The sequence below is a fragment of the Pseudophryne corroboree genome, chromosome 7, assembly GCF_028390025.1.
Source record: "Pseudophryne corroboree isolate aPseCor3 chromosome 7, aPseCor3.hap2, whole genome shotgun sequence".
Taxonomy (NCBI): domain Eukaryota; kingdom Metazoa; phylum Chordata; class Amphibia; order Anura; family Myobatrachidae; genus Pseudophryne; species Pseudophryne corroboree.
Window position 1 is genome coordinate 21825026 of NC_086450.1, and position 27384 is coordinate 21852409.

At 44.5% G+C, this 27384-nt stretch overlaps 1 protein-coding gene across 1 annotated transcript in view; it reads left to right on the plus strand.

Annotated features, from left to right (window-relative positions):
- The window catches only part of COL3A1 (collagen type III alpha 1 chain), a 120237-nt gene that overhangs the window by 44887 nt on the left and 47966 nt on the right, over positions 1-27384 (plus strand). The window contains exons 3-8 of the mRNA XM_063932733.1: positions 8726-8785; positions 9401-9526; positions 12507-12581; positions 21115-21168; positions 22992-23045; positions 23266-23319. Of these exons, the coding sequence (XP_063788803.1) occupies positions 8726-8785; positions 9401-9526; positions 12507-12581; positions 21115-21168; positions 22992-23045; positions 23266-23319 (423 nt within the window). The remainder of the gene's footprint in view (positions 1-8725; positions 8786-9400; positions 9527-12506; positions 12582-21114; positions 21169-22991; positions 23046-23265; positions 23320-27384) is intronic.

Sequence of the window (27384 nt, forward strand, 5' to 3'; positions counted from 1 at the left end):
CTGTCACCAATACCATCCTGTCACTCTTACCATCCTGCCACCCTACTATCCTGTCACTTGTATTATCCTGTCACCCATACCATCCTGTCACTCATACCATCCTGTCACCCATACCATCCTGTCACCCATACCATCCTGTCACTTGTATTATCCTGTCACCCATACCATCCTGTCACTCTTACCTTCCTGTCACTCTTACCATCCTGTCACCCATACCACCCTGTCACTCTTACCTTCCTGACACTCTTACCATCCTGTCACCCATACCATCCTGTCACCCATACCATCCTGTCACTCTTACTATCCTTTCACTCATACCATCCTGTCACTCTTACCATCCTGTCACCCTACTATCCTGTCACTCTAACCATCCTGTCACCCTACTATACTGTCACTTGTATTATCCTGTCACCCATACCATCCTGTCACTCATACCATCCTGTCACTCTTACCATCCTGTTACCCTACTATCCTGTCACTTGTATTATCCTGTAACCCATACCATCCTGTCACTTTTACCTTCCTGTCACTCTTACCATCCTTTCACCCATACCATCCTGTCACCCTTACCATCCTGTCACTCTTACTATCCTATCACTCTTACTATTCTGTCACTCTTACTATTCTGTCACTCTTACCATCCTGTCACTCTTACTATCCTGTCTTACTATCCTGTCACTCTTACCATTCTGTCACTCGGACTATCCTGTCACTCGTACTATCCTGTCACTCTTACCATCCTGTCACTCTTACTATCCTGTCTTACCATCCTGTCACTCTTTCTATCCTGTCACTCGTACCATCCTGTCACTCATACCATCCTGTCACCCTACTATCCTGTCTTACTATCCTGTCACTCATATTATTCTGTCACTCTTACCATCCTGTCACCCTACTATCCTGTCACTTGTATTATCCTGTCACCCATACCATCCTGTCACTCATACCATCCTGTCACCCATACCATCCTGTCACTTGTATTATCCTGTCACCCATACCATCCTGTCACTCATACCATCCTGTCACTCATACCATCCTGTCACCCATACCATCCTGTCACTCATACCATCCTGTCACTCATACCATCCTGTCACCCATACCATCCTGTCACCCATACCATCCTGTCACTTGTATTATCCTGTCACCCATACCATCCTGTCACCCATACCATCCTGTCACTTGTATTATCCTGTCACCCATACCATCCTGTCACTTGTATTATCCTGTCACCCATACCACCCTGTCACTCATACTACACAGTAATTCTTAATATATTTTCAATCTGCCCATTCTGTTACTCTTGCAATCCTGTTACTTTCACCATCCTTTCAATATCACTATCCTGTCAACCTTCTGTCCTGGCATTCTTACTCTCCTGTTACTCTTACTATCTTGTCATTCTATTATGTCACTCTTACTCTTCTGTCACTCTTACTCTCCTGTCACTCTTAAGCTGGGTACACACCTGTGCAATCCACGGCTGAACAGGTAAAACGCTCCTTATTAGCCGGACTCTCTGTGTACCCAGCTGAGACCCCTGTGACCTCCTGTGAGGTGAAGTTAGCAGCAGGGGAGGGGGGTTTAGCGGCTCCTCTATGGGGATTGTGAGGTCGCATGTGCAGCACATAACATATGACCTCCCAGTCCAGACCGTTGCAGGAGCGTTATATGCCATTTATCGGCTAACACTCCTGCATTGGTACAGAGTACACACCTATACAATCTACAGGCGTTCACCCGATATCAGGAGAACTGGCCATCGATTGTATAGGTGTGTACCCAGCTTTACTCTCCTATCACTCTTAGTCCCCTGTCACTCTTACTCTCCTGCCACTCTTACTCTCCTGCCACTCTTACTCCTCTGTCACTCTTACTCTCCTGCCACTCTTACTCCCCTGACACTCTTACTCTCCTGTCACTCTTACTCTCCTGCCACTCTTACTCCTCTGTCACTCTTACTCTCCTGCCACTCTTACTCTCCTGCCACTCTTACTCTCCTGCCACTCTTACTCCTCTGTCACTCTTACTCCTCTGTCACTCTTACTCTCCTGCCACTCTTACTCCCCTGACACTCTTACTCTCCTGTCACTCTTACTCTCCTGTCACTCTTACTCTCCTGCCACTCTTACTCCTCTGTCACTCTTACTCTCCTGTCACTCTTACTCCTCTGTCACTCTTACTCTCCTGCCACTCTTACTCCTCTGTCACTCTTACTCTCCTGCCACTCTTACTCTCCTGCCACTCTTACTCCTCTGTCACTCTTACTCTCCTGTCACTCTTACTCCTCTGTCACTCTTACTCTCCTGCCACTCTTACTCTCCTGCCACTCTTACTCCTCTGTCACTCTTACTCTCCTGTCACTCTTACTCCTCTGTCACTCTTACTCTCCTGCCACTCTTACTCCTCTGTCACTCTTACTCTCCTGCCACTCTTACTCTCCTGCCACTCTTACTCCCCTGACACTCTTACTCTCCTGTCACTCTTACTCTCCTGCCACTCTTACTCCTCTGTCACTCTTACTCTCCTGCCACTCTTACTCTCCTGCCACTCTTACTCTCCTGCCACTCTTACTCTCCTGCCACTCTTACTCCCCTGACACTCTTACTCTCCTGCCACTCTTACTCTCCTGCCACTCTTACTCTCCTGCCACTCTTACTCCCCTGACACTCTTACTCTCCTGCCACTCTTACTCTCCTGCCACTCTTACTCCCCTGACACTCTTACTCTCCTGCCACTCTTACTCTCCTGTCACTCTTACTCTCCTGCCACCACTCTTACTCTCCTGCCACTCTTACTCTCCTGCCACTTACTCTCCTGCCACTCTTACTCTCCTGCCACTCTTACTCTCCTGCCACTCTTACTCTCCTGCCACTCTTACTCCCCTGACACTCTTACTCTCCTGCCACTCTTACTCTCCTGCCACTCTTACTCCTCTGTCACTCTTACTCTCCTGCCACTCTTACTCCTCTGTCACTCTTACTACTCTGTCACTCTTACTCTCCTGCCACTCTTACTCTCCTGCCACTCTTACTCTCCTGTCACTCTTACTCTCCTGCCACTCTTACTCTCCTGCCACACTTACTCCTCTGTCACTCTTACTCCCCTGACACTCTTACTCCCCTGACACTCTTACTCTCCTGGCACTCTTACTCTCCTGCCACTCTTACTCTCCTGCCACTCTTACTCTCCTGCCACTCTTACTCTCCTGCCACTCTTACTCCCCTGCCACTCATACTCTCCTGCCACTCTTACTCCCCTGACACTCTTACTCTCCTGCCACCACTCTTACTCTCCTGCCACCACTCTTACTCTCCTGCCACTCTTACTCTCCTGCCACTCTTACTCTCCTGCCACTCTTACTCCCCTGACACTCTTACTCTCCTGCCACTCTTACTCTCCTGCCACTCTTACTCCCCTGACACTCTTACTCTCCTGCCACTCTTACTCTCCTGCCACTCTTACTCCTCTGTCACTCTTACTCTCCTGCCACTCTTACTCCTCTGTCACTCTTACTCCTCTGTCACTCTTACTCTCCTGCCACTCTTACTCTCCTGTCACTCTTACTCTCCTGCCACTCTTACTCTCCTGCCACTCTTACTCCTCTGTCACTCTTACTCCCCTGACACTCTTACTCTCCTGTCACTCTTACTCTCCTGCCACTCTTACTCTCCTGCCACTCTTACTCTCCTGCCACTCTTACTCTCCTGCCACTCTTACTCCTCTGTCACTCTTACTCCTCTGTCACTCTTACTCCTCTGTCACTCTTACTCTCCTGCCACTCTTACTCTCCTGTCACTCTTACTCTCCTGTCACTCTTACTCTCCTGCCACTCTTACTCTCCTGCCACTCTTACTCTCCTGTCACTCTTACTCCTCTGTCACTCTTACTCTCCTGCCACTCTTACTCCCCTGACACTCTTACTCTCCTGTCACTCTTACTCTCCTGCCACTCTTACTCCTCTGTCACTCTTACTCTCCTGCCACTCTTACTCTCCTGCCACTCTTACTCCTCTGTCACTCTTACTCTCCTGCCACTCTTACTCTCCTGCCACTCTTACTCTCCTGCCACTCTTACTCCTCTGTCACTCTTACTCTCCTGACACTCTTACTCCTCTGTCACTCTTACTCTCCTGCCACTCTTACTCTCCTGCCACTCTTACTCCTCTGTCACTCTTACTCTCCTGACACTCTTACTCCTCTGTCACTCTTACTCTCCTGCCACTCTTACTCTCCTGACACTCTTACTCCTCTGTCACTCTTACTCTCCTGCCACTCTTACTCTCCTGCCACTCTTACTCTCCTGCCACTCTTACTCTCCTGCCACTCTTACTCCTCTGTCACTCTTACTCTCCTGACACTCTTACTCCTCTGTCACTCTTACTCTCCTGCCACTCTTACTCTCCTGCCACTCTTACTCTCCTGCCACTCTTACTCCTCTGTCACTCTTACTCTCCTGACACTCTTACTCCTCTGTCACTCTTACTCTCCTGCCACTCTTACTATCCTGACACTCTTACTCCTCTGCCACTCTTACTCTCCTGCCACTCTTACTCTCCTGCCACTCTTACTCTCCTGACACTCTTACTCCTCTGTCACTCTTACTCTCCTGACACTCTTACTCCTCTGTCACTCTTACTCTCCTGCCACTCTTACTCTCCTGCCACTCTTACTCTCCTGCCACTCTTACTCCTCTGTCACTCTTACTCTCCTGTCACTCTTACTCTCCTGCCACTCTTACTCCCCTGACACTCTTACTCTCCTGCCACTCTTACTCCTCTGTCACTCTTACTCTCCTGCCACTCTTACTCTCCTGCCACTCTTACTCTCCTGCCACTCTTACTCCTCTGCCACTCTTACTCTCCTGCTACTCTTACTCCCCTGACACTCTTACTCTCCTGCCACTCTTACTCTCCTGCTACTCTTACTCCCCTGACACTCTTACTCTCCTCTAGTGATGGGAGATTTTAACTATCCAGAGATAAACTGGAAAAACGATTCATGTGATACTGCTAGGGGCAATATGTTTTTAAACACACTTAATGATAACTACTTAGTTCAACTAATTGAGGAAGCAACTAGGTACAATGCAATCTTAGACCTGGTATTAACAAACAATGGGGATTTGGTATCAGGTATTATAGTAGGGGAACCCATAGGAAACAGCGACCACAATATGGTCACATTCAATATCAGTTTTCATAAACAGCCCTATACTGGCTCAACTAGGACTCTAAACTTTAGCAAAGCGAATTTTGAAAAGATGAGGGTATTTTTCAAAAATATTGAATGGGAAGGTTTGTTTTTAGGAAAAAATACTATGGAGAAATGATGGGAGGTACTAAAATTCCTGCTAGCTAAAAATACACTCAAATTTATTCCTACGAGCAGCAAAAAAAAGGAATAAAAATCATAAACCGATGTGGCTTAACAAAAAGATAAAGGAACTTATGGGAAAGAAAAGGAGAGCATTTAAAAAATGCAAGCAGAGTCATTTCAGCACTATAAGCAATGTAACAAAATATGCAAAAAGGAAATAAGAGCGGCTAAAGTAGAAACTGAAAAAGCGAAGAAAAAAAAAACACAAAAAAAAAAAAGTGACAAAGCGAACCCCCAAAAATTCTTTACATACATTAATAGCAAGAGATTAAAGAAGGATAGTATAGGCCCTTTAAAAGACAAGTTGGGAGTCTTAAGCAAAAATGATAATGACATAGCGGACACACTAAATTAGTTTTTTTCAACAGTATTTACTAGAGAGGACCCAATTCAGGGACTAACACATAATATCCCACTGATAGGTACTTATTTAGGTACTTATTTATGCGAGGAAGTAGTCTGTGACCGATTAAAACATTTAAAGATTAATAAGTCACCAGGTCCCGATGGTATTCACCCAAGGGTTCTAATGGAGCTAAACTCTGAACTTGCAAAACCGCTATTTTTGATCTTTAAGGATTCAGTAATATCAGGTATGGTTCCCAAAGACTGGCGTATAGTGGAAGTAGTGCCTATATTCAAAAAGGGAAGTAAAGCTGAACCAGGTAATTATAGACCAGTTAGTTTTACATCTATAGTGGGGAAAGTATTAGAAGGTATTCTAAGAGATAGTATTCAGAAGTTCCTTGAAGTCAATAAGGTCATTAAAAGGAATCAACATGGGTTTATGGAGGACAGATCCTGTCAAACCAATTTACTTGGCTTTTATGAAACAGTAAGCTCAAACCTAGATCAGGGTAAAGAGGTGGATGTAATCTTTTTAGATTTTGCCAAAGCATTCGACACTGTACCACACATGAGACTTATCTACAAGCTACAAGAATCAGGGCTAGGAAGCACAATATGCCCTTGGGTCAAAAACTGGTTAGATAATAGGGAGCAGCGCGTTGTGGTTAATGGATCTTTTTCAACTTGGACTGAAGTGCTAAGTGGTGTGCCGCAAGGCTTAGTATTAGGACCGCTATTGTTCAATATTTTCATAAACGACCTAACAGAAGGTCTAGAGAGCATGGTGTCAATTTTTGCAGATGATACCAAATTGTGTAAAGTTATAAATGCGGAGGGGGATGCTGAGTCGCTTCAGAACGACTTAGTTAAATTAGAAGCTTGGGCAGCGAAATGGAGAATGTGCTTCAATACAGACAAGTGTAAGGTAAAGCACTGTGGTAACAAGAACAAAAATAACACCTACCTACTAAATGGGGTAAAATTAGGGGATTCTGTACTGGAAAAGGACTTAGGTGTCCTCATAGATAGCAAACTAAGCAGTAGTACCCAAAGTAGGACTGCAGCAAAGAAGGCTAATAAGATATTAGCATGCATAAAACGGGGAATTGATGCTAGGGACGAGAGTATTATACTCCCGTTATATAAATCACTTGTGAGGCCACACCTTGAATACTGTGTACAATTCTGGGCACCTTACTACAAAGAGGATATCCTGGAGCTAGAAAAGGTTCAAAGGCGGGCGACCAAACTAATTAAGGGTATGGAGACGCTGGAATACAAGGAAAGGCTTGCAAGACTAGGCATGTTTACACTGGAAAAGAGGAGATTAAGAGGGGACATGATCAACATTTACAAATATATAAGGGGACATTATACAGATCTTGCGCAGGACCTGTTTTTGGTTAGATCAACACAGAGAACTCGTGGACACTCGCTCAGGTTAGAGGAGAGGAGATTCCGCACAATACGGCGTAAAGGCTTTTTTACTGTAAGGACGATACGTGTTTGGAATTCCCTGCCTGAGGGAGTTGTAATGGCAGACTCAGTCAACAGCTTTAAGAATGGGTTAGATAAATTCCTAATGGATAAGGATATCCAGGGTTACAGGGCATAGTCACGCACTATGGTTATTATAAAAAAGAGGGGTAAAACGTAACGGCAGTCATCAACTTCAGTCAAAATTTTCTACAAAATAATCGTGCATAGGAGACCACAAATAGGTTGAACTCGATGGACAATTGTCTTTTTTCAACCTTAGATACTATGTTACTATGTTACTATGTATGTTACTCTCCTGCCACTCTTACTCCTCTGTCACTCTTACTCTCCTGCCACTCTTACTCCCCTGACACTCTTACTCTCCTGCCACTCTTACTCTCCTGCCACTCTTACTCTCCTGCCACTCTTACTCCCCTGCCACTCTTACTCTCCTGCCACTCTTACTCCTGTGTCACTCTTACTCTCCTGCCACTCCTGCCACTCTTTCTCTCCTGCCACTCTTTCTCTCCTGCCACTCTTACTCCTCTGGCACTCTTACTCCCCTGACACTCTTACTCCTCTGTCACTCTTACTCCCCTGCCACTCTTACTCCCCTGACACTCTTACTCCCCTGCCACTCTTACTTCTCTGTCACTCTTACTCTCCTTCCACTCTCACTCCCCTGCCACTCTTACTCTCCTGCCACTCGTACCCCCTGCCACTCTTACTCTCCTGTCACTCTTACCCCTCTGTCACTCTTACTCCACTGCCACTCTTACTCATCTGTCACTCTTACTCCCCTGCCGCTCTTACTCCCGTCACTCTTACTCCCCTGACACTCTCACACCCCTGTCACTCTTAGTCCCCTGACACTCTTACTCTCCTGCCACTCTTACTCTCCTGCCACTCTTACTCTCCTGCCACTCTTACTCTCCTGACACTCTTACTCCCCTGCCACTCTTACTCCTCTCTCACTCTTACTCCACTGCCACTCTTACTCATCTGTGACTCTTACTCCCTGCCACTCTTATTCCCCTGACACTCTCACTCCCCTTCCACTCTTACTCTCCTGCCACTGTTACTCCCCTGACACTCTTACTCACCTGCCACTCTTACTCCCCTGTCACTCTTACTCCCCTGCCACTCTTACACCCCTGCCACTCTTACACCCCTGCCACTCTTACTCCCCTGCCACTCTTACACCTGCCACTCTTACGCCACTGCCACTCTTACGCCACTGCCACTCTTACTCCTCTGCCACTCTTACTCCTCTGTCACTCTTACTCTCCTGCCACTCTTACTCCCCTGACACTCTTACTCTCCTGCCACTCTTACTCTCCTGCCACTCTTACTCCCCTGCCACTCTTACTCCCCTGTCACTCTTACTCCCCTGTCAGTCTTGGTCTGCTCCAATCATTTCCACAAATCCTACTCAGTGTACACTGGAACTCTATGTACTGTAATATCATTAAACGTAAAGTAAATATCAGAACTATCTTACCATAATTTTCCTTTACGTGCAGCCTTCACCAGGGCAAAATGGTCAAGGACAAAAAGGGGATCGTGGACCCAAAGGTGACCCTGTAAGTATATATTACATTAATAATAATAATAATAATAATAATAAAAAGAATAGAAAAATACTCTAGCTATTGGCTTGTTTTATGACCACAAGTAGGTTATCGTTATAGTACATTACAACGTTCATATTCCCAAAGACACTTGTGGTATCGTCATAATATAAATGTGATATGCTGGATGAAGGGACATTAGAACCTGCATTCTTGTAATGATTTGCACAATCATTTTCACATTATAATGTACAGTATATTTACCCAACAGATAGCTGATCTTGAAGTATATAAAATATGCCTCTCACCAATGGGACAAACAAGGTCCTCTCTGTGTGGAGTTTGTATGTTATCTCCGCATGTAATCTAAAAACCTACTGGTAGATTAAAATTAAGATAATAATATTAAAAACAAAGCAATATTCTCATGAATACCACTATGTACATAATACTTAGAACACACCCAGAATTAGCCATTGAATAGACTTGTAATATTCCCAATGTCACTATCACAAGACACAAGGCATGTCCCATAAACCCATATTTTACCAGAGAGGTATAACACAATATGTAAGGGAATTATAATTATAATACATATATTCAACATGTTCTGTTCATACATTATAGGGTTCTCCTGGCATCCCTGGCAGAAATGGTGAGAACGGCAGTCCCGGTTTCCCAGGATCCCCGGGTACTCCTGGGCCCCCCGGAATTTGTGAGTCCTGTGGGTCGGCAGCCGGTGGTGGAGATATAGTAGGTGAAAATTTTCCATTTCATGTTTAGCATCACATATTCTGTGAACACACATAGGAAAATGTAATATACATGTAAAAACCTTTGATAATATTTTAAACAATGGTATGATTTACCCATCAACCAATCAGCAGCGCTGTATAATTTTATAGTATGCAAATTATAGATGTAACTTCAGTGCTGATTGGTTCCCACGGGTAACTTCTCCACTGGCTCACTTCTCTGCTCTTATCACTGCAGTGCTTAGTAAATGTCACCCAAGGTCTATAAGGCATACATAGAATTATACACAAGCAGTGAGCAGCTGTTACAGCTACATTGTAATGTATTTCTGATATAGGGGGTCATTCCGAGTTGACCGCTCGCTAGCAGTTTTTAGCAGCCGTGCAAACGCTATGCCGCCGCCCTCTGGGAGTGTATCTTAGCTTAGCAGAAGTGCGAACGAAAGGATCGCAGAGCGGCTACAAAATAATTTTGTGCAGTTTCAGAGTAGCTTCAGACCTACTCAGCGCTTGCGATCACTTCAGACTGTTCAATTCCTGTTTTGACGTCACAAACACGCCCTGCGTTCGCCCAGCCACGCCTGCGTTTTTGCTGGCACGCCTGCGTTTTTCCGAACACTCCCTGAAAATGGTCAGTTGACACCCAGAAATGCCCACTTCATGTCAATCACTCTGCGGCCAGCAGTGCGACTGAAAAGCTTTGCTAGACCCTGTGTGAAACTACATCGTTCGTTGTGAAAGTACGTTGTGCGTGCGCATTGCGCCGCATGCGCAGAAGTGCCTTTTTTTGCTTCATCGCTGCGCAGCGAACATTTTCTGCTAGCGAACAACTCAGAATGACCCCCATAGTTCGATAAAGAGAGGATTTTAAAGTACAGAACATTCTATAGAGTCTTACAAATGCTATAGAAGGGGATAGACAGTTCTGTCTTAGCTTTCCATTTGCCGAAATGACAGAATCAATAGATAACCTGCCCTGTTAACCAAGAGTCTTTACTTTTCTACATAAACTTATTTCAACTGTACCTCTAACTGAGTTTTAATATAAGGAATTTTTCTGACCCAATTTCAATAACTAGTAAGTTTTAAAATATGTGACATTAATTCCTTCTGATGCTGGTGAATCTTATGTGTAACGTCCTGCAGCCGCAGACTGGTATTCAGCACTCACTTCCCACCATTGCTTTATTGTAAGTGCAGAACACATAGGGCTTCCTTTCCAGTAGGGCACGTCTGCATTGATAGCAGTGTTGGCAACATATGCCAAAGTGACGTTACTTTATTTGTGCGCACGTATCATACGCACAAGAGAGAAATGCCTTAGCAGTTATTACCCACTTAGCTGGCACAGTCTCCTGGAATGCCGGTCAGCTGGGCGTTAGCCGACACGGGCACATGCCATGCAACCATGCCGTCCCTCATCGTCTCCCAGATTTCTGCCACCTCCTGTAGCCCCCTGGCAGGGAGGTTGAGGCCTCTCACATTTAAATTGTAATTCCATACAAAAATACAAATAAAAATGAAATGAATCTAAGCTGAATGAAATACAGACATCAGTTGATTTCCCCTTTAGAAGTGCAGCGGACCATATAGAAATGTCAATTAAGTAATGTAAATAGGTGGCCACAAATTCAGATGCTACAGCGGTGACACTAATGAATTAAGGGATTCAGTTTGATTTGCCGGTTAACCGGATACCGGGGCGGTCTGAATACCAACACCGGCATCCTGTTAGTTGAAATAGCAACAGGAGGGGAGGTAAGAGTGTTCCCCCCTGTCCCATATCCCCTAACCCTCCCTTCCTGCAGCCTAAACCTAACCTCCCCTTTACTGCGTGACCGTAACCGCCCCCGGTAGTGCCTAAACCTACCCCCCTCCTGCCCCACAGCCTATTCCCCCCCCCCCCTTGTGTCTAAACCTAACCTTCCACCCTGGTGGTGCTGCATAACCTTAAAACCCCCCTGCTCGCAGCCTAACCCCAACCCCCCCAAAGCTTAACCTTAAACCTCTGGGACGCACCTAAACCTATCCCTGCCTTCCGGCCCTAACCCACCCGCAATAATTACGGTCAGGATTCCGGCTGTCAGGATTCCACTGTCAGCCTCCTATCCCTGTCAGGATTCTGGCATTGCCATTCTAACGGCTGTCGAGATTCCAGAGTCGGCATTCCAGCTGCTGCGAACACTACAGGCGGCAGCGTAACCGCATCCTGAATTAAGGGGTTTGGTATACTATTTTGGCACTTATGCTGTTGACAGTCAAAATGTTGACCGCATAATATCAACCTCAGAATGTCGACGCAGTAGTAATGTTACTTACAGTATTGTAACCGTGTCAGCATTATAACTTTAAACATGACAGTAAAGCAAAATGTTTAAAGCTATAATGTCGACATGGATAAAATGCTGCCGGGTTTTCATTTTTAGGTCAGCATTGCCTGGTCGACATTTTGACTGTTGACGGTGTAAGTGTCGACTATTAACTACCTCCTGAAGTAAGTACAATGAGCTGGAGACATCATTAAAAATTGGCCAGTTAGGAGCTGCTAGATCGTGCAGCTGGTAGTCATCTTCAACATCACATATAAGTGCACCAACACTCCAGCTTCTGTCTCCTGGCAGGTGTATCTGCATATGTGTCTAGGTTTCATTGAGTTGCACTCACGTGAACATGCCCATACAGTACGCGTCAGTGCTTGCCTGCTCCTTTTCTCCCCAACATAGCTTCTCTAGGTGTCAGGACATGCAACTCAATAATATGACGAGAACTATGAACACACTGTTGGTGCACATGAATTATCCTCAGCCAGAAAAACAGAGATACTGTATGTCCAATTGTGCATGAGCACCTACAGTAGTGACATGCAAATAATATGACATTTCTTTCCTTATAATGGAGAATCCGTTTGTGTAAAACATCAATGCTTAAATAAGCCAAATGTTAATAATGACATTTTTAATTTCCTGTCTTTTTTACAGAACTTTCGTCCTCAGTATGATTCCAAATCTGGATATGATACTAAGTCAGCTGGCCAAGGTGGCCAAAGTATAATGGTGGGTCCAATGATACCTGTAATCACTAACACATAATTCTCCTTTTTTCTTTTTACAGAAACAATTGAAGGAGGTGTTTTATTTTTGCAGCTTTGGTTCACATACTTTATCACATCAGCAAACTAGTGTGTTTTATATTCCACAGACACAAATCAGTTTTTATGGCATTTATTATGGAATGTAGGGTAATGGATATGCCAAGAAATTTGCTCACGTTCAACTTTTAAGGGCATATTCAGGAAAATCCTGCTGGTTTCCCAGGGTTTTTCTCGGCAACTGTGCGTTTTTTCGTGTTCAGTTGCCAGGGAGAAAATAATTGACAGTAATTTCTATAGGAATTACGCATCTAGGGTGTTATTCAGGTTTCTTAGAAAACCAAAAAGAGAGCAATTGGGCAAACCCATGTTGCACTGCAGGGGGGGCAGATGTAACATGTGCAGAGAGATGTTAGATTTGGGTGGGTTATTTTGTTTCTGTGCAGGGTAAATTCTGGCTGCTTTATTGGGGATGTAGTCACATTGTCGGCGGTCAGGAACTCGTCGGTCAGGATACCTACGCCGGAATGCCGACAGCCGTATTGCCGACTTACATGGACTATTCCCACGACACCCATAGAGTGGAAATAGAACCTGTGGCAAGCGCAGTGAGCCCGCAAGGGGATTAATTTCACTGGCCCCTTGCCGGTATTTGGGTGGCCGGGTTCCCAGCGTTGGTATGCCGACTGTCGGGATCCCGGCCGCTGGCATACCATATACAACGCCTTTATTGTTACACCTCAATTTAGATTTCAGCTTGAACACACCCCGCCCAAATCTAATTCTCTCTGCACATGTTACATCTGCCCCACCTGCATATTTAAACCTGAATAAGGACCCTCATTCTTTCCCGGCCCCACAGCAGGTGCCAAATCAAGGAATATCCTTGTTTTCAGTTAAAAATATGATATGTAGAGATATGCAGAATGATCGATAGATTGATACAGTGATAGATAGATAGATAGATAGATAGATAGATAGATAGATAGATAGATAGATAGATAGATAGATAGATAGATATGAGATAGATAGATAGATAGATAGATAGATAGATAGATAGATAGATAGATATGAGATAGATAGATAGATAGATAGATAGATAGATAGATAGGTATGAGATAGATAGATAGATAGATAGATAGATAGATAGATAGATAGATAGATAGATAGATAGATAGATAGATATGAGATAGATAGATAGATAGATAGGATAGATAGATATAGATATAAGATAGATAGATAGATAGATAGATAGATAGATAGATAGATAGATAGATAGATAGATAGATACAGTAGATAGGAGATTTATAGATAGGTATGAGATAGATAGATAGATAGATAGATAGATAGATAGATAGATAGATAGATAGATAGATAGATAGATAGATAGATATGAGATAGATAAATTGATAGACTAGATAGATGGATACATATAATTCTTCTTGGCTACCTCGTTCATTACTGTATTAACCGACTCATACTGTGTGTGTTACTTTATTATTTTACAGCTTAATCATGATTCTCTTAATTAAACAACTTTCCCTGCATGTTACCATCAGTTCCTGTGTCCTTACCAGCATAAGAGCATGGACAATTCCTGAATAAAGTTCTATACTAACACCTTTTAAATTGGTTACTTTTTTCTGTATTTTAATGTTGTTGGGATAATGGGGGTCATTCCGAGTTGTTTGCTCGCTGCCGTTTTTCGCAGCATAGCGATCAGGCCAAAAATCGGCTGTTCTGCGCATGCGTATGGGCCGCAGGGCGCATGCGCCAAGTTATTTCACACAAAACTAAGCAATTTTACACAGGAGCGAGCAACGCTTTTCAGTCGTTCTGCTGATCGGTGTGTGATTGACAGGAAGTGGGTGTTTCTGGGCGGAAACTGAGCGTTTTCCGGGAGTGTGCTAAAAAATGCAGGCGTGTCAGCTAAAAACGCAGGAGTGGCTGGAGAAACGGGGGAGTGGCTGGCCGAACGCAGGGCGTGTTTGTGACGTCAAAGCAGGAACTAAACGGACTGAGCTGATCGCAATCTAGGAGTAGGTCCGGAGCTACTCAGAAACTGCTAAGAATTATTTAGTAGCAGTTCTGCTAATCTTTCGTTCGCACTTCTGCTAAACTAAGATACACTCCCAGAGGGCGGCGGCCTAGCGTGTGCAATGCTGCTAAAAGCAGCTAGCGAGCGATCAAATCGGAATGAGGGCCTTTATACAGTGTAAGTACAGAAGGGTCTGATAAGAAAGGGAAAATAATTCAGTGTTTAGAAACCATATAAATTTCTCAGATTTCCAATCTACTCAACTATGACTCAGCATTAAGGGGCCGTTTCAGCATAGAACGCTGAAATGCGGAAATCGCTGTTTGTCAATCTCCGCACTTCTGCGCATGCGCGCACGCCACTGTGAGGTCTTAGATTGAGATCTCACACGATCGCAATCTACAGTAAGTCCCGGCGGGAAGAGACAATGCAATGTTTTGTTTTTTTGGTGGGGGGGGGCGCGGTTCCGGACAATGAAGGCGTGTCCGGACCATCTGTTTAGCGATGCGCTCGCATTCCAGCAGAGGGGGGAGATAGGCCCCGCCCTGTGCTGGAGGCGGCCCCTGCATGCTAGAGAAATGAGTTGTAGTTTTGCGGTTTCTGGCAAAACTACAACACTTGCTGGATTAGGCCCAAAGCTGCTTAATTACTCCACAATGCAGTGTAACATGTACCCACATAGGCCGCGCAGTTACAGCGGAGGCTCATTGGCGTGTTTATACGTCATGCATTTGACCCGTCCTACTGTAATCTAGCCTATTATACAGAAGTACACAGCACCTGATCCGATTTGTAGGCTAATGCTGCTGCAAATACGATCGCGGACGCAGCTAAAATACGCAAATGCTATTTTGCTTACAAATCACAATCAGGACCAACGTGTGTACATCTAATGAATGGGGAAATAATATATTAAACGATCCTATTTTCTCTTAATATATGAATGAAATAAAAATCTGTGTTAATATTAACTCATATTAAAAATACTGACATGTTGCATGAGACATTTGCCTTTAACCAGTGCTTTCATGTTATGTTGTATTAATGACATTTATCCCTACTAATTATTCCTACTCATAGTGTCCACAGTCTGGAGGAGGCCGTATTCCTAACACGTCATCTCTAACAGAAATCATTTTACATTATATCCCATCACCGTCTGTCTGTCTGCGTCACATGACTGTGTGTGTGTGTGGGGGGGGGGGTTACACAAAATAATCTTTCATTCCTAAAACATGTTGATAATAGTTCCCAAACCTGCAAAGATATGAATCCACTGTTATGTTGTTTCTCAATTCCAGTCCTCGAGTAGCCTGACTCCATCAGCCATCAGTATAGTAGTATATAGGAGTATTTCAGTATACAGACATCGGTATAGTAGTATACAGGAGTATTGCAGTATACAGGCATCAGTATAGTAGTATACAGGAGTATTGCAGTATACAGACATCAGTATAGTAGTATACAGGAGTTCTGCAGTATACAGACATCAGTATAGTAGTATACAGGAGTGTTGCAGTATACAGATATCAGTATAGTAGTATACAGGAGTATTGCAGTATACAGACATCAGTATAGTAGTATACAGGAGTATTGCAGTATACAGACATCAGTATAGTAGTATACAGGAGTATTGCAGTTTACAGACATCAGTATAGTAGTATACAGGAGTTCTGCAGTATACAGACATCAGTATAGTAGTATACAGGAGTTCTGCAGTATACAGACATCAGTATAGTAGTATACAGGAGTTCTGCAGTATACAGACATCAGTATGGTAGTCTACAGGAGTATTGCAGTATACAGACATCAGGATAGTAGTATACAGGAGTTCTGCAGTATACAGACATCAGTATAATAGTAGTATACAGGAGTATTGCAGTATACAGACATCAGTATAGTAGTATACAGGAGTATTAAAGTATACAGACATCAGTATAGCAGTTTACAGGAGTTCTGCAGTATATAGACATCAGTATAGTAGTGTACAGGAGTATTGCAGTATACAGACATCAGTATAGTAGTGTACAGGAGTATTGCAGTATACAGACATCAGTATAGTAGTATACAGGAGAATTGCTGTATACAGACATCAGTATAGTAGTATACAGGAGTTCTGCAGTATACAGACATCAGTATAGTAGTATACAGGAGTATTGCAGTATACAGACATCAGTATAGTAGTGTACAGGAGTACTGCAGTATACAGACATCAGTATAGTAGTATACAGGAGCTCTGCAGTATACAGACATCAGTATAGTAGTATACAGGAGTATTGCAGTATACAGACATCAGTATAGTAGTATACAGGAGTTCTGCAGTATACAGACATCAGTATAGTAGTATTCAGGAGTTCTGCAGTATACAGACATCAGTATAGTAGTATACAGGAGTATTGCAGTATACAGACATCAATATAGTAGTATACAGGAGTTCAGCAGTATACAGCTATCAGTATAGTAGTATACAGGAGTTCTGCAGTATACATACATCAGTATAGTAGTATACAGGAGTATTGCAGTATACAGACATCAGTATAGTAGTATACAGGAGTTCTGCAGTATACAGGCATCAGTATAGTAGTATACAGGAGTATTGCAGTATACAGACATCAGTATAGTAGTATACAGGAGTTCTGCAGTATACAGACATCAGTATAGTAGTATACAGGAGTGTTGCAGTATACAGATATCAGTATAGTAGTATACAGGAGTATTGCAGTATACAGACATCAGTATAGTAGTATACAGGAGTATTGCAGTATACAGACATCAGTATAGTAGTATACAGGAGTATTGCAGTATACAGACATCAGTATAGTAGTATACAGGAGTTCTGCAGTATACAGACATTAAGTATAGTAGTATACAGGAGTTCTGCAGTATACAGACATCAGTATAGTAGTATACAGGAGCTCTGCAGTAGACAGACATCAGTATAGTAGTATACAGGAGTTCTGCAGTATACAGACATCAGTATAATAGTAGTATACAGGAGTATTGCAGTATACAGACATCAGTATAGTAGTATACAGGAGTATTAAAGTATACAGACATCAGTATAGCAGTTTACAGGAGTTCTGCAGTATATAGACATCAGTATAGTAGTGTACAGGAGTATTGCAGTATACAGACATCAGTATAGTAGTGTACAGGAGTATTGCAGTATACAGACATCAGTATAGTCTTATACAGGAGAATTGCAGTATACAGAAATCAGTATAGTAGTGTACAGGAGTATTGCAGTATACAGACATCGGTATAGTAGTGTACAGGAGTATTGTAGTATACAGACATCAGTATAGCAGTATACAGGAGTATTGCAGTATACAGACATCAGTATAGTAGTATACAGGAGTATTACAGTATACAGATATCAGATGTGTAGTAAACAGGCATCAGTTTAGAATGGTCTTTAGCAGTGTCGGACTTCTGCCTGAAGGGCCCACCAGGGGAAAGCAGTGGTAGAGGCCCTGGTGTGACCAGCCTCCGACAGAGGTTTGGCTAACCATCTGAGAGTGCATGCTCTGGGCCCCTTGAATATATCATAAGTACTGCTAGTCCATTATTACTGCTAGTCCAATATAGCCCCCACTGGGGCCCGCCGGGGATTTCCCACTGTGGGCCAGTCCAGCCATGGTCTTCAGTGATATGGGGGGTAATTCCAAGTTGATCGCAGCAGGAATTTTGTTAGCAGTTGGGCAAAACCATGTGCTCTGCAGGGGAGGAGGATGTAACATGTGCAGAGAGAGTTAGATTTGGGTGGGGTGTGTTCAATCTGCAATCTAAATTGCAGTGTACAAATAAAGCAGCCAGTATTTACCCTGCACAGAAATAAAATAACCCACCCAAATCTAACTCTCTCTGCACATGTTACCTCAGAAGTGAGTCTTTTGCTTTATCAGCACAGTATAAGCACTGAGGGTATATTTCTTTATATTTCAGTCATTACATGCGGATTGGTCGCGCTATCTTTGTGCATCTCCTACTGTCATTATTTCTGCTTTGGTATTTGTGTTTATTACTTTTTATGGGGTACTTTACTGCTCCTCATAGGTTCACCGCGGGGAATCCTATCAGCCCTGGTGTTGAGGTCCTTATCCCCCGATACCGGCACTTATCGGGTATAAGCATAATCCCCAATAATCAGCCGCCGTAGCCACAACAACACATGGGATCGGGTAATTCATCCCCGATCCCATGTGTTTTGTGTGATCGCGGGTCCATTTTTGGCCGCTAAAAACGGCATTTAATTGGATACATGACAATAACCATCGGTCACAGGGGGTCATTCCAACCTGATCGCAGCTGTGCTAAATTTAGCACAGCTACGATCATGTTCCCAGACATGCGGGTGACGCCCAGCACAGGGCTAGTCCACACCGCATGTCAGGCCCCCCCCCCCTCCCGCACAAGTTAAAAAGCATCGCACAGCGGCGATGCTTTTGTACTTGAAGAGCAACTCCCGACCAGCGCAGCTCCTGCAGCTGGCCAGGAGTTACTCGTCGCAGCCTTGGCTCGCAGCGTCTGCGTGGGATGTCATGCAGCCGCTGTGGCCCGCCCCCCGCATGGTCCGGCCACGCCTGCGTTGGCCTGACCGTGGGGGTAATTCCGAGTTGATCACAGCAGGAACTTTGTTAGCAGTTGGGCAAAACCATGTGCACTGCAGGGGAGGCAGATGTAACATGTGCAGAGAGAGTTAGATTTGGGTGTGGTGTGTTCAATCTGCAATCTAAATTGCAGTGTAAAAATAAAGCAGCCAGTATTTACCCTGCACAGAAACAAAATAACCCACCCAAATCTAACTCTCTCTGCACATGTTACATCTGTCCCACCTGCAGTGCCCATGATTTTGCCCAACTGCTAACAAAGTTCCTACTGCGATTAACTCAGAATTCCCCCCGTGTCCCTAAAACGGCGTCCAAATGCCGCCGTGCCACCCCCTCCTAACCAGCGTCCACCTCTGCCTTTCAATCAGGCAGAGGAGATCGCTAGGTAACAACAGTCGTCGGCTGTCAGCCATGCGCCAGCGCACTGCGATGCCGGCGCATGCGCAGTTCTGACCTGATTTCTGCGCTGCGAAGAACTGCAGTGGGCGATCAGGTCAGAATGACCACAATAAATCGCAATATCTGCCCATTTTTATCAACCGAAAATGCATCGGGGGTAATTGGATACCCCTATGTATTTGTAGATAGTGTGAGTTATTCATTTCCTCAGTAGTTAGTTTCTGCTCCCATTTGACCCTGCCCCACCTCCTGTCTTTCCAACTTCCAGAATATATTAATGATTTCTGGTTTCCGGTATGTGGTTACACATGTGTTAGGCAGTAACGTATTAGAGCCAGATTTACACACACATATATGGTTTATGTGGGCATTATACATGGGTGCAGCAATATATACTTTGTTACCCTACGGGAGGGGAGTTGGCCATCCCTGTGCCCCCATTCCCAGCCCCAGCAGCCACTCAGCAGCACGTTCCCATGCATGTTAGCCATCTTGATCATCAGCTTCTCCTACATGTTAGCTGGTCCCAGCTGAGTGCTGGGGAACTTCCTCGTAGGTCACCTGACACTGCATCAAGCCACTCCCCGTCAGTGCGGCAGATCTGATAGGTCCTCCCCTTGTACTGTGCTTTGAAGTATTATTGGCCACAGTGCAGCCAAACCCCCAGTGCCAGGCAGTTTCTGACTATCACAGAAGGGAGGCCGAGCTAGAGATGGCCATCGGTAAGTTAGTCATTAATGGTAACCATATTTTACTATTCACTGAGCTGTGGGCCAAGCAGGGCCTGAGGGGGGTCTTCATGGGTGTCAGGGGGCGGAGCTATGCTCCGTGACTCAGCACAATGTACAAGAAGAAGAAAAAAACATTGATGGGAAACCACCTGGTTCTCACCCATCAATGGTAAAAGTATTCAACAACGGGTATTGGACCATCGATGATTTTGAATCATCTATAGTCAATGGCCGGCCCTAAGCTGAGCTCAAAACTACCTCACCTCTGGTCCTTCCCTGACAGCCACTGTATTTCCAGCGGAGTGCCGCAAATTTTGTGAGTTTTGACTATAAAAATGATTAGAATAACACAGATATGATAGGACTAATACAAAGATGATAATTTACAAGTTATATAAATGTTCTTTGTATTATTCTAATCACTTTTCTAATCAAATTTCTGGAGTATCCTGGAGAATGACAGGTGAAGCTCCGCCTACCCTGACTGCACACCACTGGCGATTGGGTGTTACGTTACGCCCCTCAGTATACAGTAGCATTTTGTGGTTTAAATGAACAATTCACTGTACTAGTTTTAGACATGAATTAGACATACACAATCTCTACACGTGTGTGACACAAATATGTAAGTTATAATTAGATTGATAAATAGATGATGTTATCATGATCTATAGTGGAGAAACAATGACTAATCAGAATTATTTTGCTCTTACTACTTAGGGACTACCAGGACCTCCTGGTCCCCAAGGACCTGCTGGAGCCGCTGGCCACCCAGTAAGTAGATCTACAAAGAAATTTTCTTTTCATTTAAAATGACATTTTCTTTCTTTTTGTTATTTTTTTCGTAACCAGCCCTGGACCTCTCAACCTGGCCTGGTACTGAAAATTCAGGGGAAAACAGGCGTGGGGTTACTCCCCTAAATCTATAACCAGCCCTGGACCTCTGAGCCTGGCCTGGTACTGAAAAGTCAGGGGAAAACCGGCGTGGGGTTACTCCCCTAAGGGGTACATTTACTAAGCAGTGATAAGAGTGAAGAAGTGAGCCAGTGGAGAAGTGCCCATGGCAACCAATCAGCACTGAAGTAACATCTATAATTTGCATACTATAAAATGATACAGAGCTGCTGATTGGTTGATGGGGAAATATCTCCACTGGCTCACTTCTCCGCTCTTATCACTGCTTAGTAAATGTACCCCTAAATCTGTAACCAGCCCTGAACCTCTGAACCGGGCCTCGTACTGAAAAGTCAGGGGAAAACCGGCGTGGGTGTACTCCCCTAAATCCATGACCAGCCCTGGACCTCTCAACCTCGTCTAGTACTGAAAAGTCAGGGGAAAACCGGCGTGGGTTTACTACCCTAAATCCGTAACCAGCCCTGGACCTCGGAACCTGGCCTCGTACTGAAAAGTCAGGGGAAAACCGGCGTGGGGTTACTCCCCTAAATCTATAACCAGCCCTGGACCTCTGAACCTGGCCTGGAATTGAAAAGTGAGGGGAAAACCGGCGTGGGGTTACTCCCCTAAATCTGTAACAAGCCCGGACCTCTCAACCGGGCCTGGTACTGAAAAGTGAGGGGAAAACTGGCGTGGATTTACTCCCCTAAATCCATAACCAGCCCTGGTCCTCTCAACCACGTCTAGAACTGAAAAGTCAGGGGAAAACCGGCGTGGGTTTACTACCCTAAATCCGCAACCAGCCCTGGACCTCTCAACCTGGCCTGATACTGAAAAGTGAGGGGAAAACCAGCGTGGGGTTACTCCCCTAAATCTGTAACCAGCCCGGACCTCTCAACCGGGTCTGGTACTGAAAAGCGAGGGGAAAACCGGCGTGGGGTTACTGCCCTAAATCTGTAACCAGCCCCGGACCTCTGAGCCTGGCCTGGTACTGAAAAAGTCAGAGGAAAACCGGCGTGGGGTTACTCCCCTAAATCCGTGACCAGCGCTGAACCTCTGAACCTGGCCTCGTACTGAAAAGTGAGGGGAAAACTGGCGTGGGGTTACTCTCCTAAATAGAAAAAAAACTGATACTAATATTGGTCTTTACAGGCCGATCACAGATACCAGGTTCGCACACCAAAGGGGGTAGGCTTGCTGGTACCTGCAGTCCAACACTAGAATGTCATGTCAACAAGCTCACAATGGGTCACTGCGCTACAAAACTTTGCAGAGAAAAGTATAATAATAATATCCTCCATGTTTGTTCGTTATTGGGACAAAGCGAGGCTCACTGGTATCAATGTGCATAAATATTAATAATACAAATATAATAAAACAGTAAAACCAGTATTCAGAGTACCATAGATACATAAGCCAATTACTTTGCTTATAAATATCATGACTCTAATACTAGACCAAAAAAGGAACCAGCAGCTGCCCATTGTACCTACAGTTCTCATGTACTCACCAAACTACACATTTGTAGAACATTCATGTTCTTTGAATGTCTGTTCCTCCATATATATATATATATATATATATATATATACATACACACACATATTTTTTATATAATAATCACACTCATATACAGTACCATATATAAAATAAAAATCTTATTAGAATAATTTCTTTAAAGCCATTTTGTTTTTCGCCAACAGGGAAGTCAAGGTTACCAAGGCTCCCCTGGTGAGCCCGGACAGGCCGGATCTCCTGTAAGTACCTGTAATTAAACACATGTGTGATATGGATTCTCAGCACAGTATGTAGGACCTACTGTACTGTAGTGAGACCGGCATGCCCAAACCCTGATAAATTATAGGTTATTCAACATAAAGCTCCAACATTTTGGGATGCCTTTGAGTTCGCACATCTACGATCTATGCTGAATTAGGCCCTGTATTCATTATTGCTGTATATTGTCTTTATTTGTAGGGACCTGCAGGCCCACCAGGACCGCTAGGCCCTGCCGGTCACCCCGGAAAAGACGTAAGTACATTTCCCTTCCATCCAACATATAGAGCAACAACGAGCATTATATACTATGGCGCCATACACTGTTTGTTTGTTGAGTATACATAAGACAGAACCTCATGTACAGCACTTGGGAAGTGTCTTATTTGTTATTTATATAAATCAATTCATTCACAGTTTTATTTAACGGGTCAATGTACAGGCAAATGCCCTACAATCTGTATTTTATGTATACCGTTTTACACCTCTTTTCCTATATTGGTAACACACACCATCTGTGTAAATTTTATCTGGCACAAGATATTGATACTCAGAATGTTGACATTCAGCATGTCAACACCAGGCTGTCGGCAAGATCTGAATGTCAATATTCAGAATGTTGAAATGGATGTTAGGTTGACATGTCAAATGTGTACATTGACATAGTACTGACATAGTGTTTAGACGCCCCAAACAATTGTCACAATTCAGTTGTTGTTTTGGCGCCTAGGCATATTGCGCATGTAGCGGGCAAACAGACAGGGTTTAAAATGGTTAAACCATCTAAAGTCCTGCTTTGGGCATCCAAACTCCCGGTTGGAAGCCCAAAGAGCCAACTTAGCGCACATTTCTTCTTGCACCTCAGGAAACTGTGAGAAGAAATGTCACCCTGTGACTACCAGGCATCTAAATGGAGCAACAACTGAATTCCTCAGTTTTGTGCCCTCTATTGGTAGCTGTGGGGAAAAACAATTGAATCGCCCCCTGTGAATGATAGCAGACGGCATGTCATCCTAGCGTTTTCAGGTGATTATAGCCCTAACCCTAACCTTTCCTAAACCCTATCCACAGCCTAACCCTATCTGCAGCCTAAGCCTAACCCTAACTGCAGCCTAACTCTAACCCTAACCACAGCCTAACCCTAACAATAACTGCAGCCAACCGTAACTGCAGCCCAACCCTAACTTTAACTGCAGCCTAACTCTAACCCTAACCACAGCCTAACCCTAACAATAACTGCAGCCAACCCTAACCCTAACTGCAGCCCAACTCTAACTTTAACTGCAGCCTAACTCTAAACATAACTGCAGCCTAACCCTAACACTATACTGCAGCCAAGCCTTAACCCTAAATTGCAAACTATCCCTAACTTACTACTGCCTAACCCTATCCAGAGCATAACCCTAACCCTAAATTGCAACTTATCTGTAAACCTAAACTGCAGCCTAACCCTAACTGCAGCCTAACCCTAACCACAGCCTAACCCTAACTCTAACTACAGCCTATCCATATCCTTAATTGCAGCCTAACCTTAACCCTAACTGCAGCCTACCTATAACCCTAGTTGCAGCCTAACCTTAACCGTAACTGCAACCTATCACTAACCCTAACTACAGCCTAACTCTAACTGCAGCCTAACTCCAACCCTAACTGCAGCTTATCCCTAACCCTAACTGCAGCCTAACCCTAACCCTCACTAACCAGAGCGTAATGCTACCCCTAAAATTGTATGCTGACATTCACAATATTGACAGGTGGAATGCTGCCTGCCAGAATGTCAACAGTTGATTTTAGGGTTAGGGTTAGGCAGCGGTTAGGGTTAGGCAGCGGTTAGGGTTAGGTAGCGGTTAGGGTTAGGTTGCAGTTAAGGTTAGGCAGCAGTAAGGGTTAGGTTGCAGTTAGGGTTAGGCTGCAGTTAGGCTTAGGCAGCAGTTAGGGTTAGATTGCAGTTAGGGTTAGGTTGCAGTTAGGGTTAGGCAGCAGTTAGGGTTAGGCTGCAGTTAGGGTTAGGGTCGGGTTGCAGTTAGGGTTAGGCAGCAGTTAGGGTTAGGCTGCAGTTAGGGTTAGGTTGCAGTTAGGGTTAGGCAGTGATTAGGGTTAGGCTGCAGTTAGGGTTAGGCAGTGGTTAGGGTTAGGCTGCAGTTAGGGTTAGGAAGCGATTAGGGTTAGGTAGCGGTTAGGGTTAGGTTGCAGTTAAGGTTAGGCAGCAGTTAGGGTTAGGTTGCAGTTAGGGTTAGGCTGCAGTTAGGGTTAGGCAGCAGTTAGGGTTAGGCTGCAGTTAGGGTTAGGGTTAGGTTGCAGTTAGGGTTAGGGTTAGGCTGCAGTTAGGGTTAGGTTGCAGTTAGTGTTAGGCAGTGGTTAGGGTTAGGCTGCAGTTAGGGTTAGGCAGTGGTTAGGGTTAGGCTGCAGTTAGGGTTAGGCAGTGGTTAGGGTTAGGTTGAATTTAGGGTTAGGCAGCGGTTAGGGTTAGGTTGCAGTTAGGGTTAGGTTGCAGTTAGGGTTAGACAGCGGCTAGGGTTAGGGTTAGGTTGCAGATAGGGTTAGACAGCAGTTAGGGTTAGGTTGCAGTTAGGGTTAGGCAGCAGTTAGGGTTAGGCTGCAGTTAGGGTTAGGCAGCAGTTAGGGTTAGGCAGTGGTTAGGGTAAGGCTGCAGTTAGGGTTAGGGTTAGGTTGCAGTTAGGATTAGACAGCGGTTAGGGTTAGGGTTAGGTTGCAGTTAGGGTTAGGCAGCAGTTAGGGTTAGGTTGCAGTTAGGGTTAGGCAGCAGTTAGGGTTAGGTTGCAGTTAGGGTTAGACAGCGGTTAGGGTTAGGTTGCAGTTAGTGTTAGGTTGTAGTTAGGGTTAGGCAGCAGTTAGGGTTAGGTTGCAGTTAAGGTTAGGCAGCAGTTAGGGTTAGGTTGCAGTTAGGGTTAGGCAGCAGTTAGGGTTAGGTTGCAGTTAGGGTTAGGCAGCGGTTAGGGTTAGGCTGCAGATAGGTTTAGGTTGCAGTTAGGGTTAGGTTGCAGTTAGGGTTAGGCAGCAGTAAGGGTTAGGTTGCAGTTAAGGTTAGGCAGCAGTTAGGGTTAGGTTGCAGTTAGGGTTAGGTTGCAGTTAAGGTTAGGCAGCAGTTAGGGTTAGGTTATAGTTAGGGTTAGGCAGCAGTTAGGGTTAGGTTGCAGTTAGGGTTAGACAGCGGTTAGGTTTAGGTTGCAGTTAGGGTTAGGTTGCAGTTAGGGTTAGGCAGCAGTTAGGGTTAGGTTGCAGTTAGGGTTAGGCAGCGGTTAGGGTTAGGCTGCAGATAGGTTTAGGTTGCAGTTAGGGTTAGGTTGCAGTTAGGGTTAGGCAGCAGTAAGGGTTAGGTTGCAGTTAAGGTTAGGCAGCAGTTAGGGTTAGGTTGCAGTTAGGGTTAGGTTGCAGTTAAGGTTAGGCAGCAGTTAGGGTTAGGTTATAGTTAGGGTTAGGCAGCAGTTAGGGTTAGGTTGCAGTTAGGGTTAGACAGCGGTTAGGTTTAGGTTGCAGTTAGGGTTAGGTTGCAGTTAGGGTTAGGCAGCAGTTAGGGTTAGGTTGCAGTTAAGGTTAGGCAGCAGTTAGGGTTAGGTTGCAGTTAGGGTTAGGTTGCAGTTAAGGTTAGGCAGCAGTTAGGGCTAGGTTGCAGTTAGGGTTAGGGTTGGGCAGCAGTTAGGGTTAGGGTTAGGGTTAGGCAGCAGTTAGGGTTAGGTTGCAGTTGGGGTTAGGAAGCAGTTAGGGTTAGGCTGCAGATAGGGTTAGGCAGTGGTTAGGGCTATAATCACTTGAAATATCAGATGAACACATTTTTTCTTTGTCTACATTAAGACCATGTGATCATTCAGATTTCAGTATTCTGAATGTTGCATAATGACTGCCTACTGTATAATCTATATAAGCTGTGTGTGCACATTATCAGCCTGAGGTGAGAGTAAAGCATAAAAGAGCAGGTACTGTATCTTTGCTCCTGGTCAGTGCAAGTGGTGCACATACATTTATTATTTTGTATGTAGAGTAAATACCATCTGCTTCTGCATGTAGCCCATTAATGCTGGGTACCTTTATTTATACACGGCAATTTAGATTTGAGAATGGACACGTCCCTCCCAAATCAAAATTGTAATTAGTAATGAGCCGTTTGGGTTTGACCAGATTCTTCCCGACAAGCTTGGATCCGAGAACGAGGCAAAGCGTCACAAACACCATCGGACATTTTGGACAGAAAGATGACATTTTGCCTCATTTTCAGATGTGAACTTGACAAGAAGAACCAACTCATAACTCTGCCGCTAGTCTGTCCCACCAGCAGTGCAACATTCTATCGCCAAGGTGCAC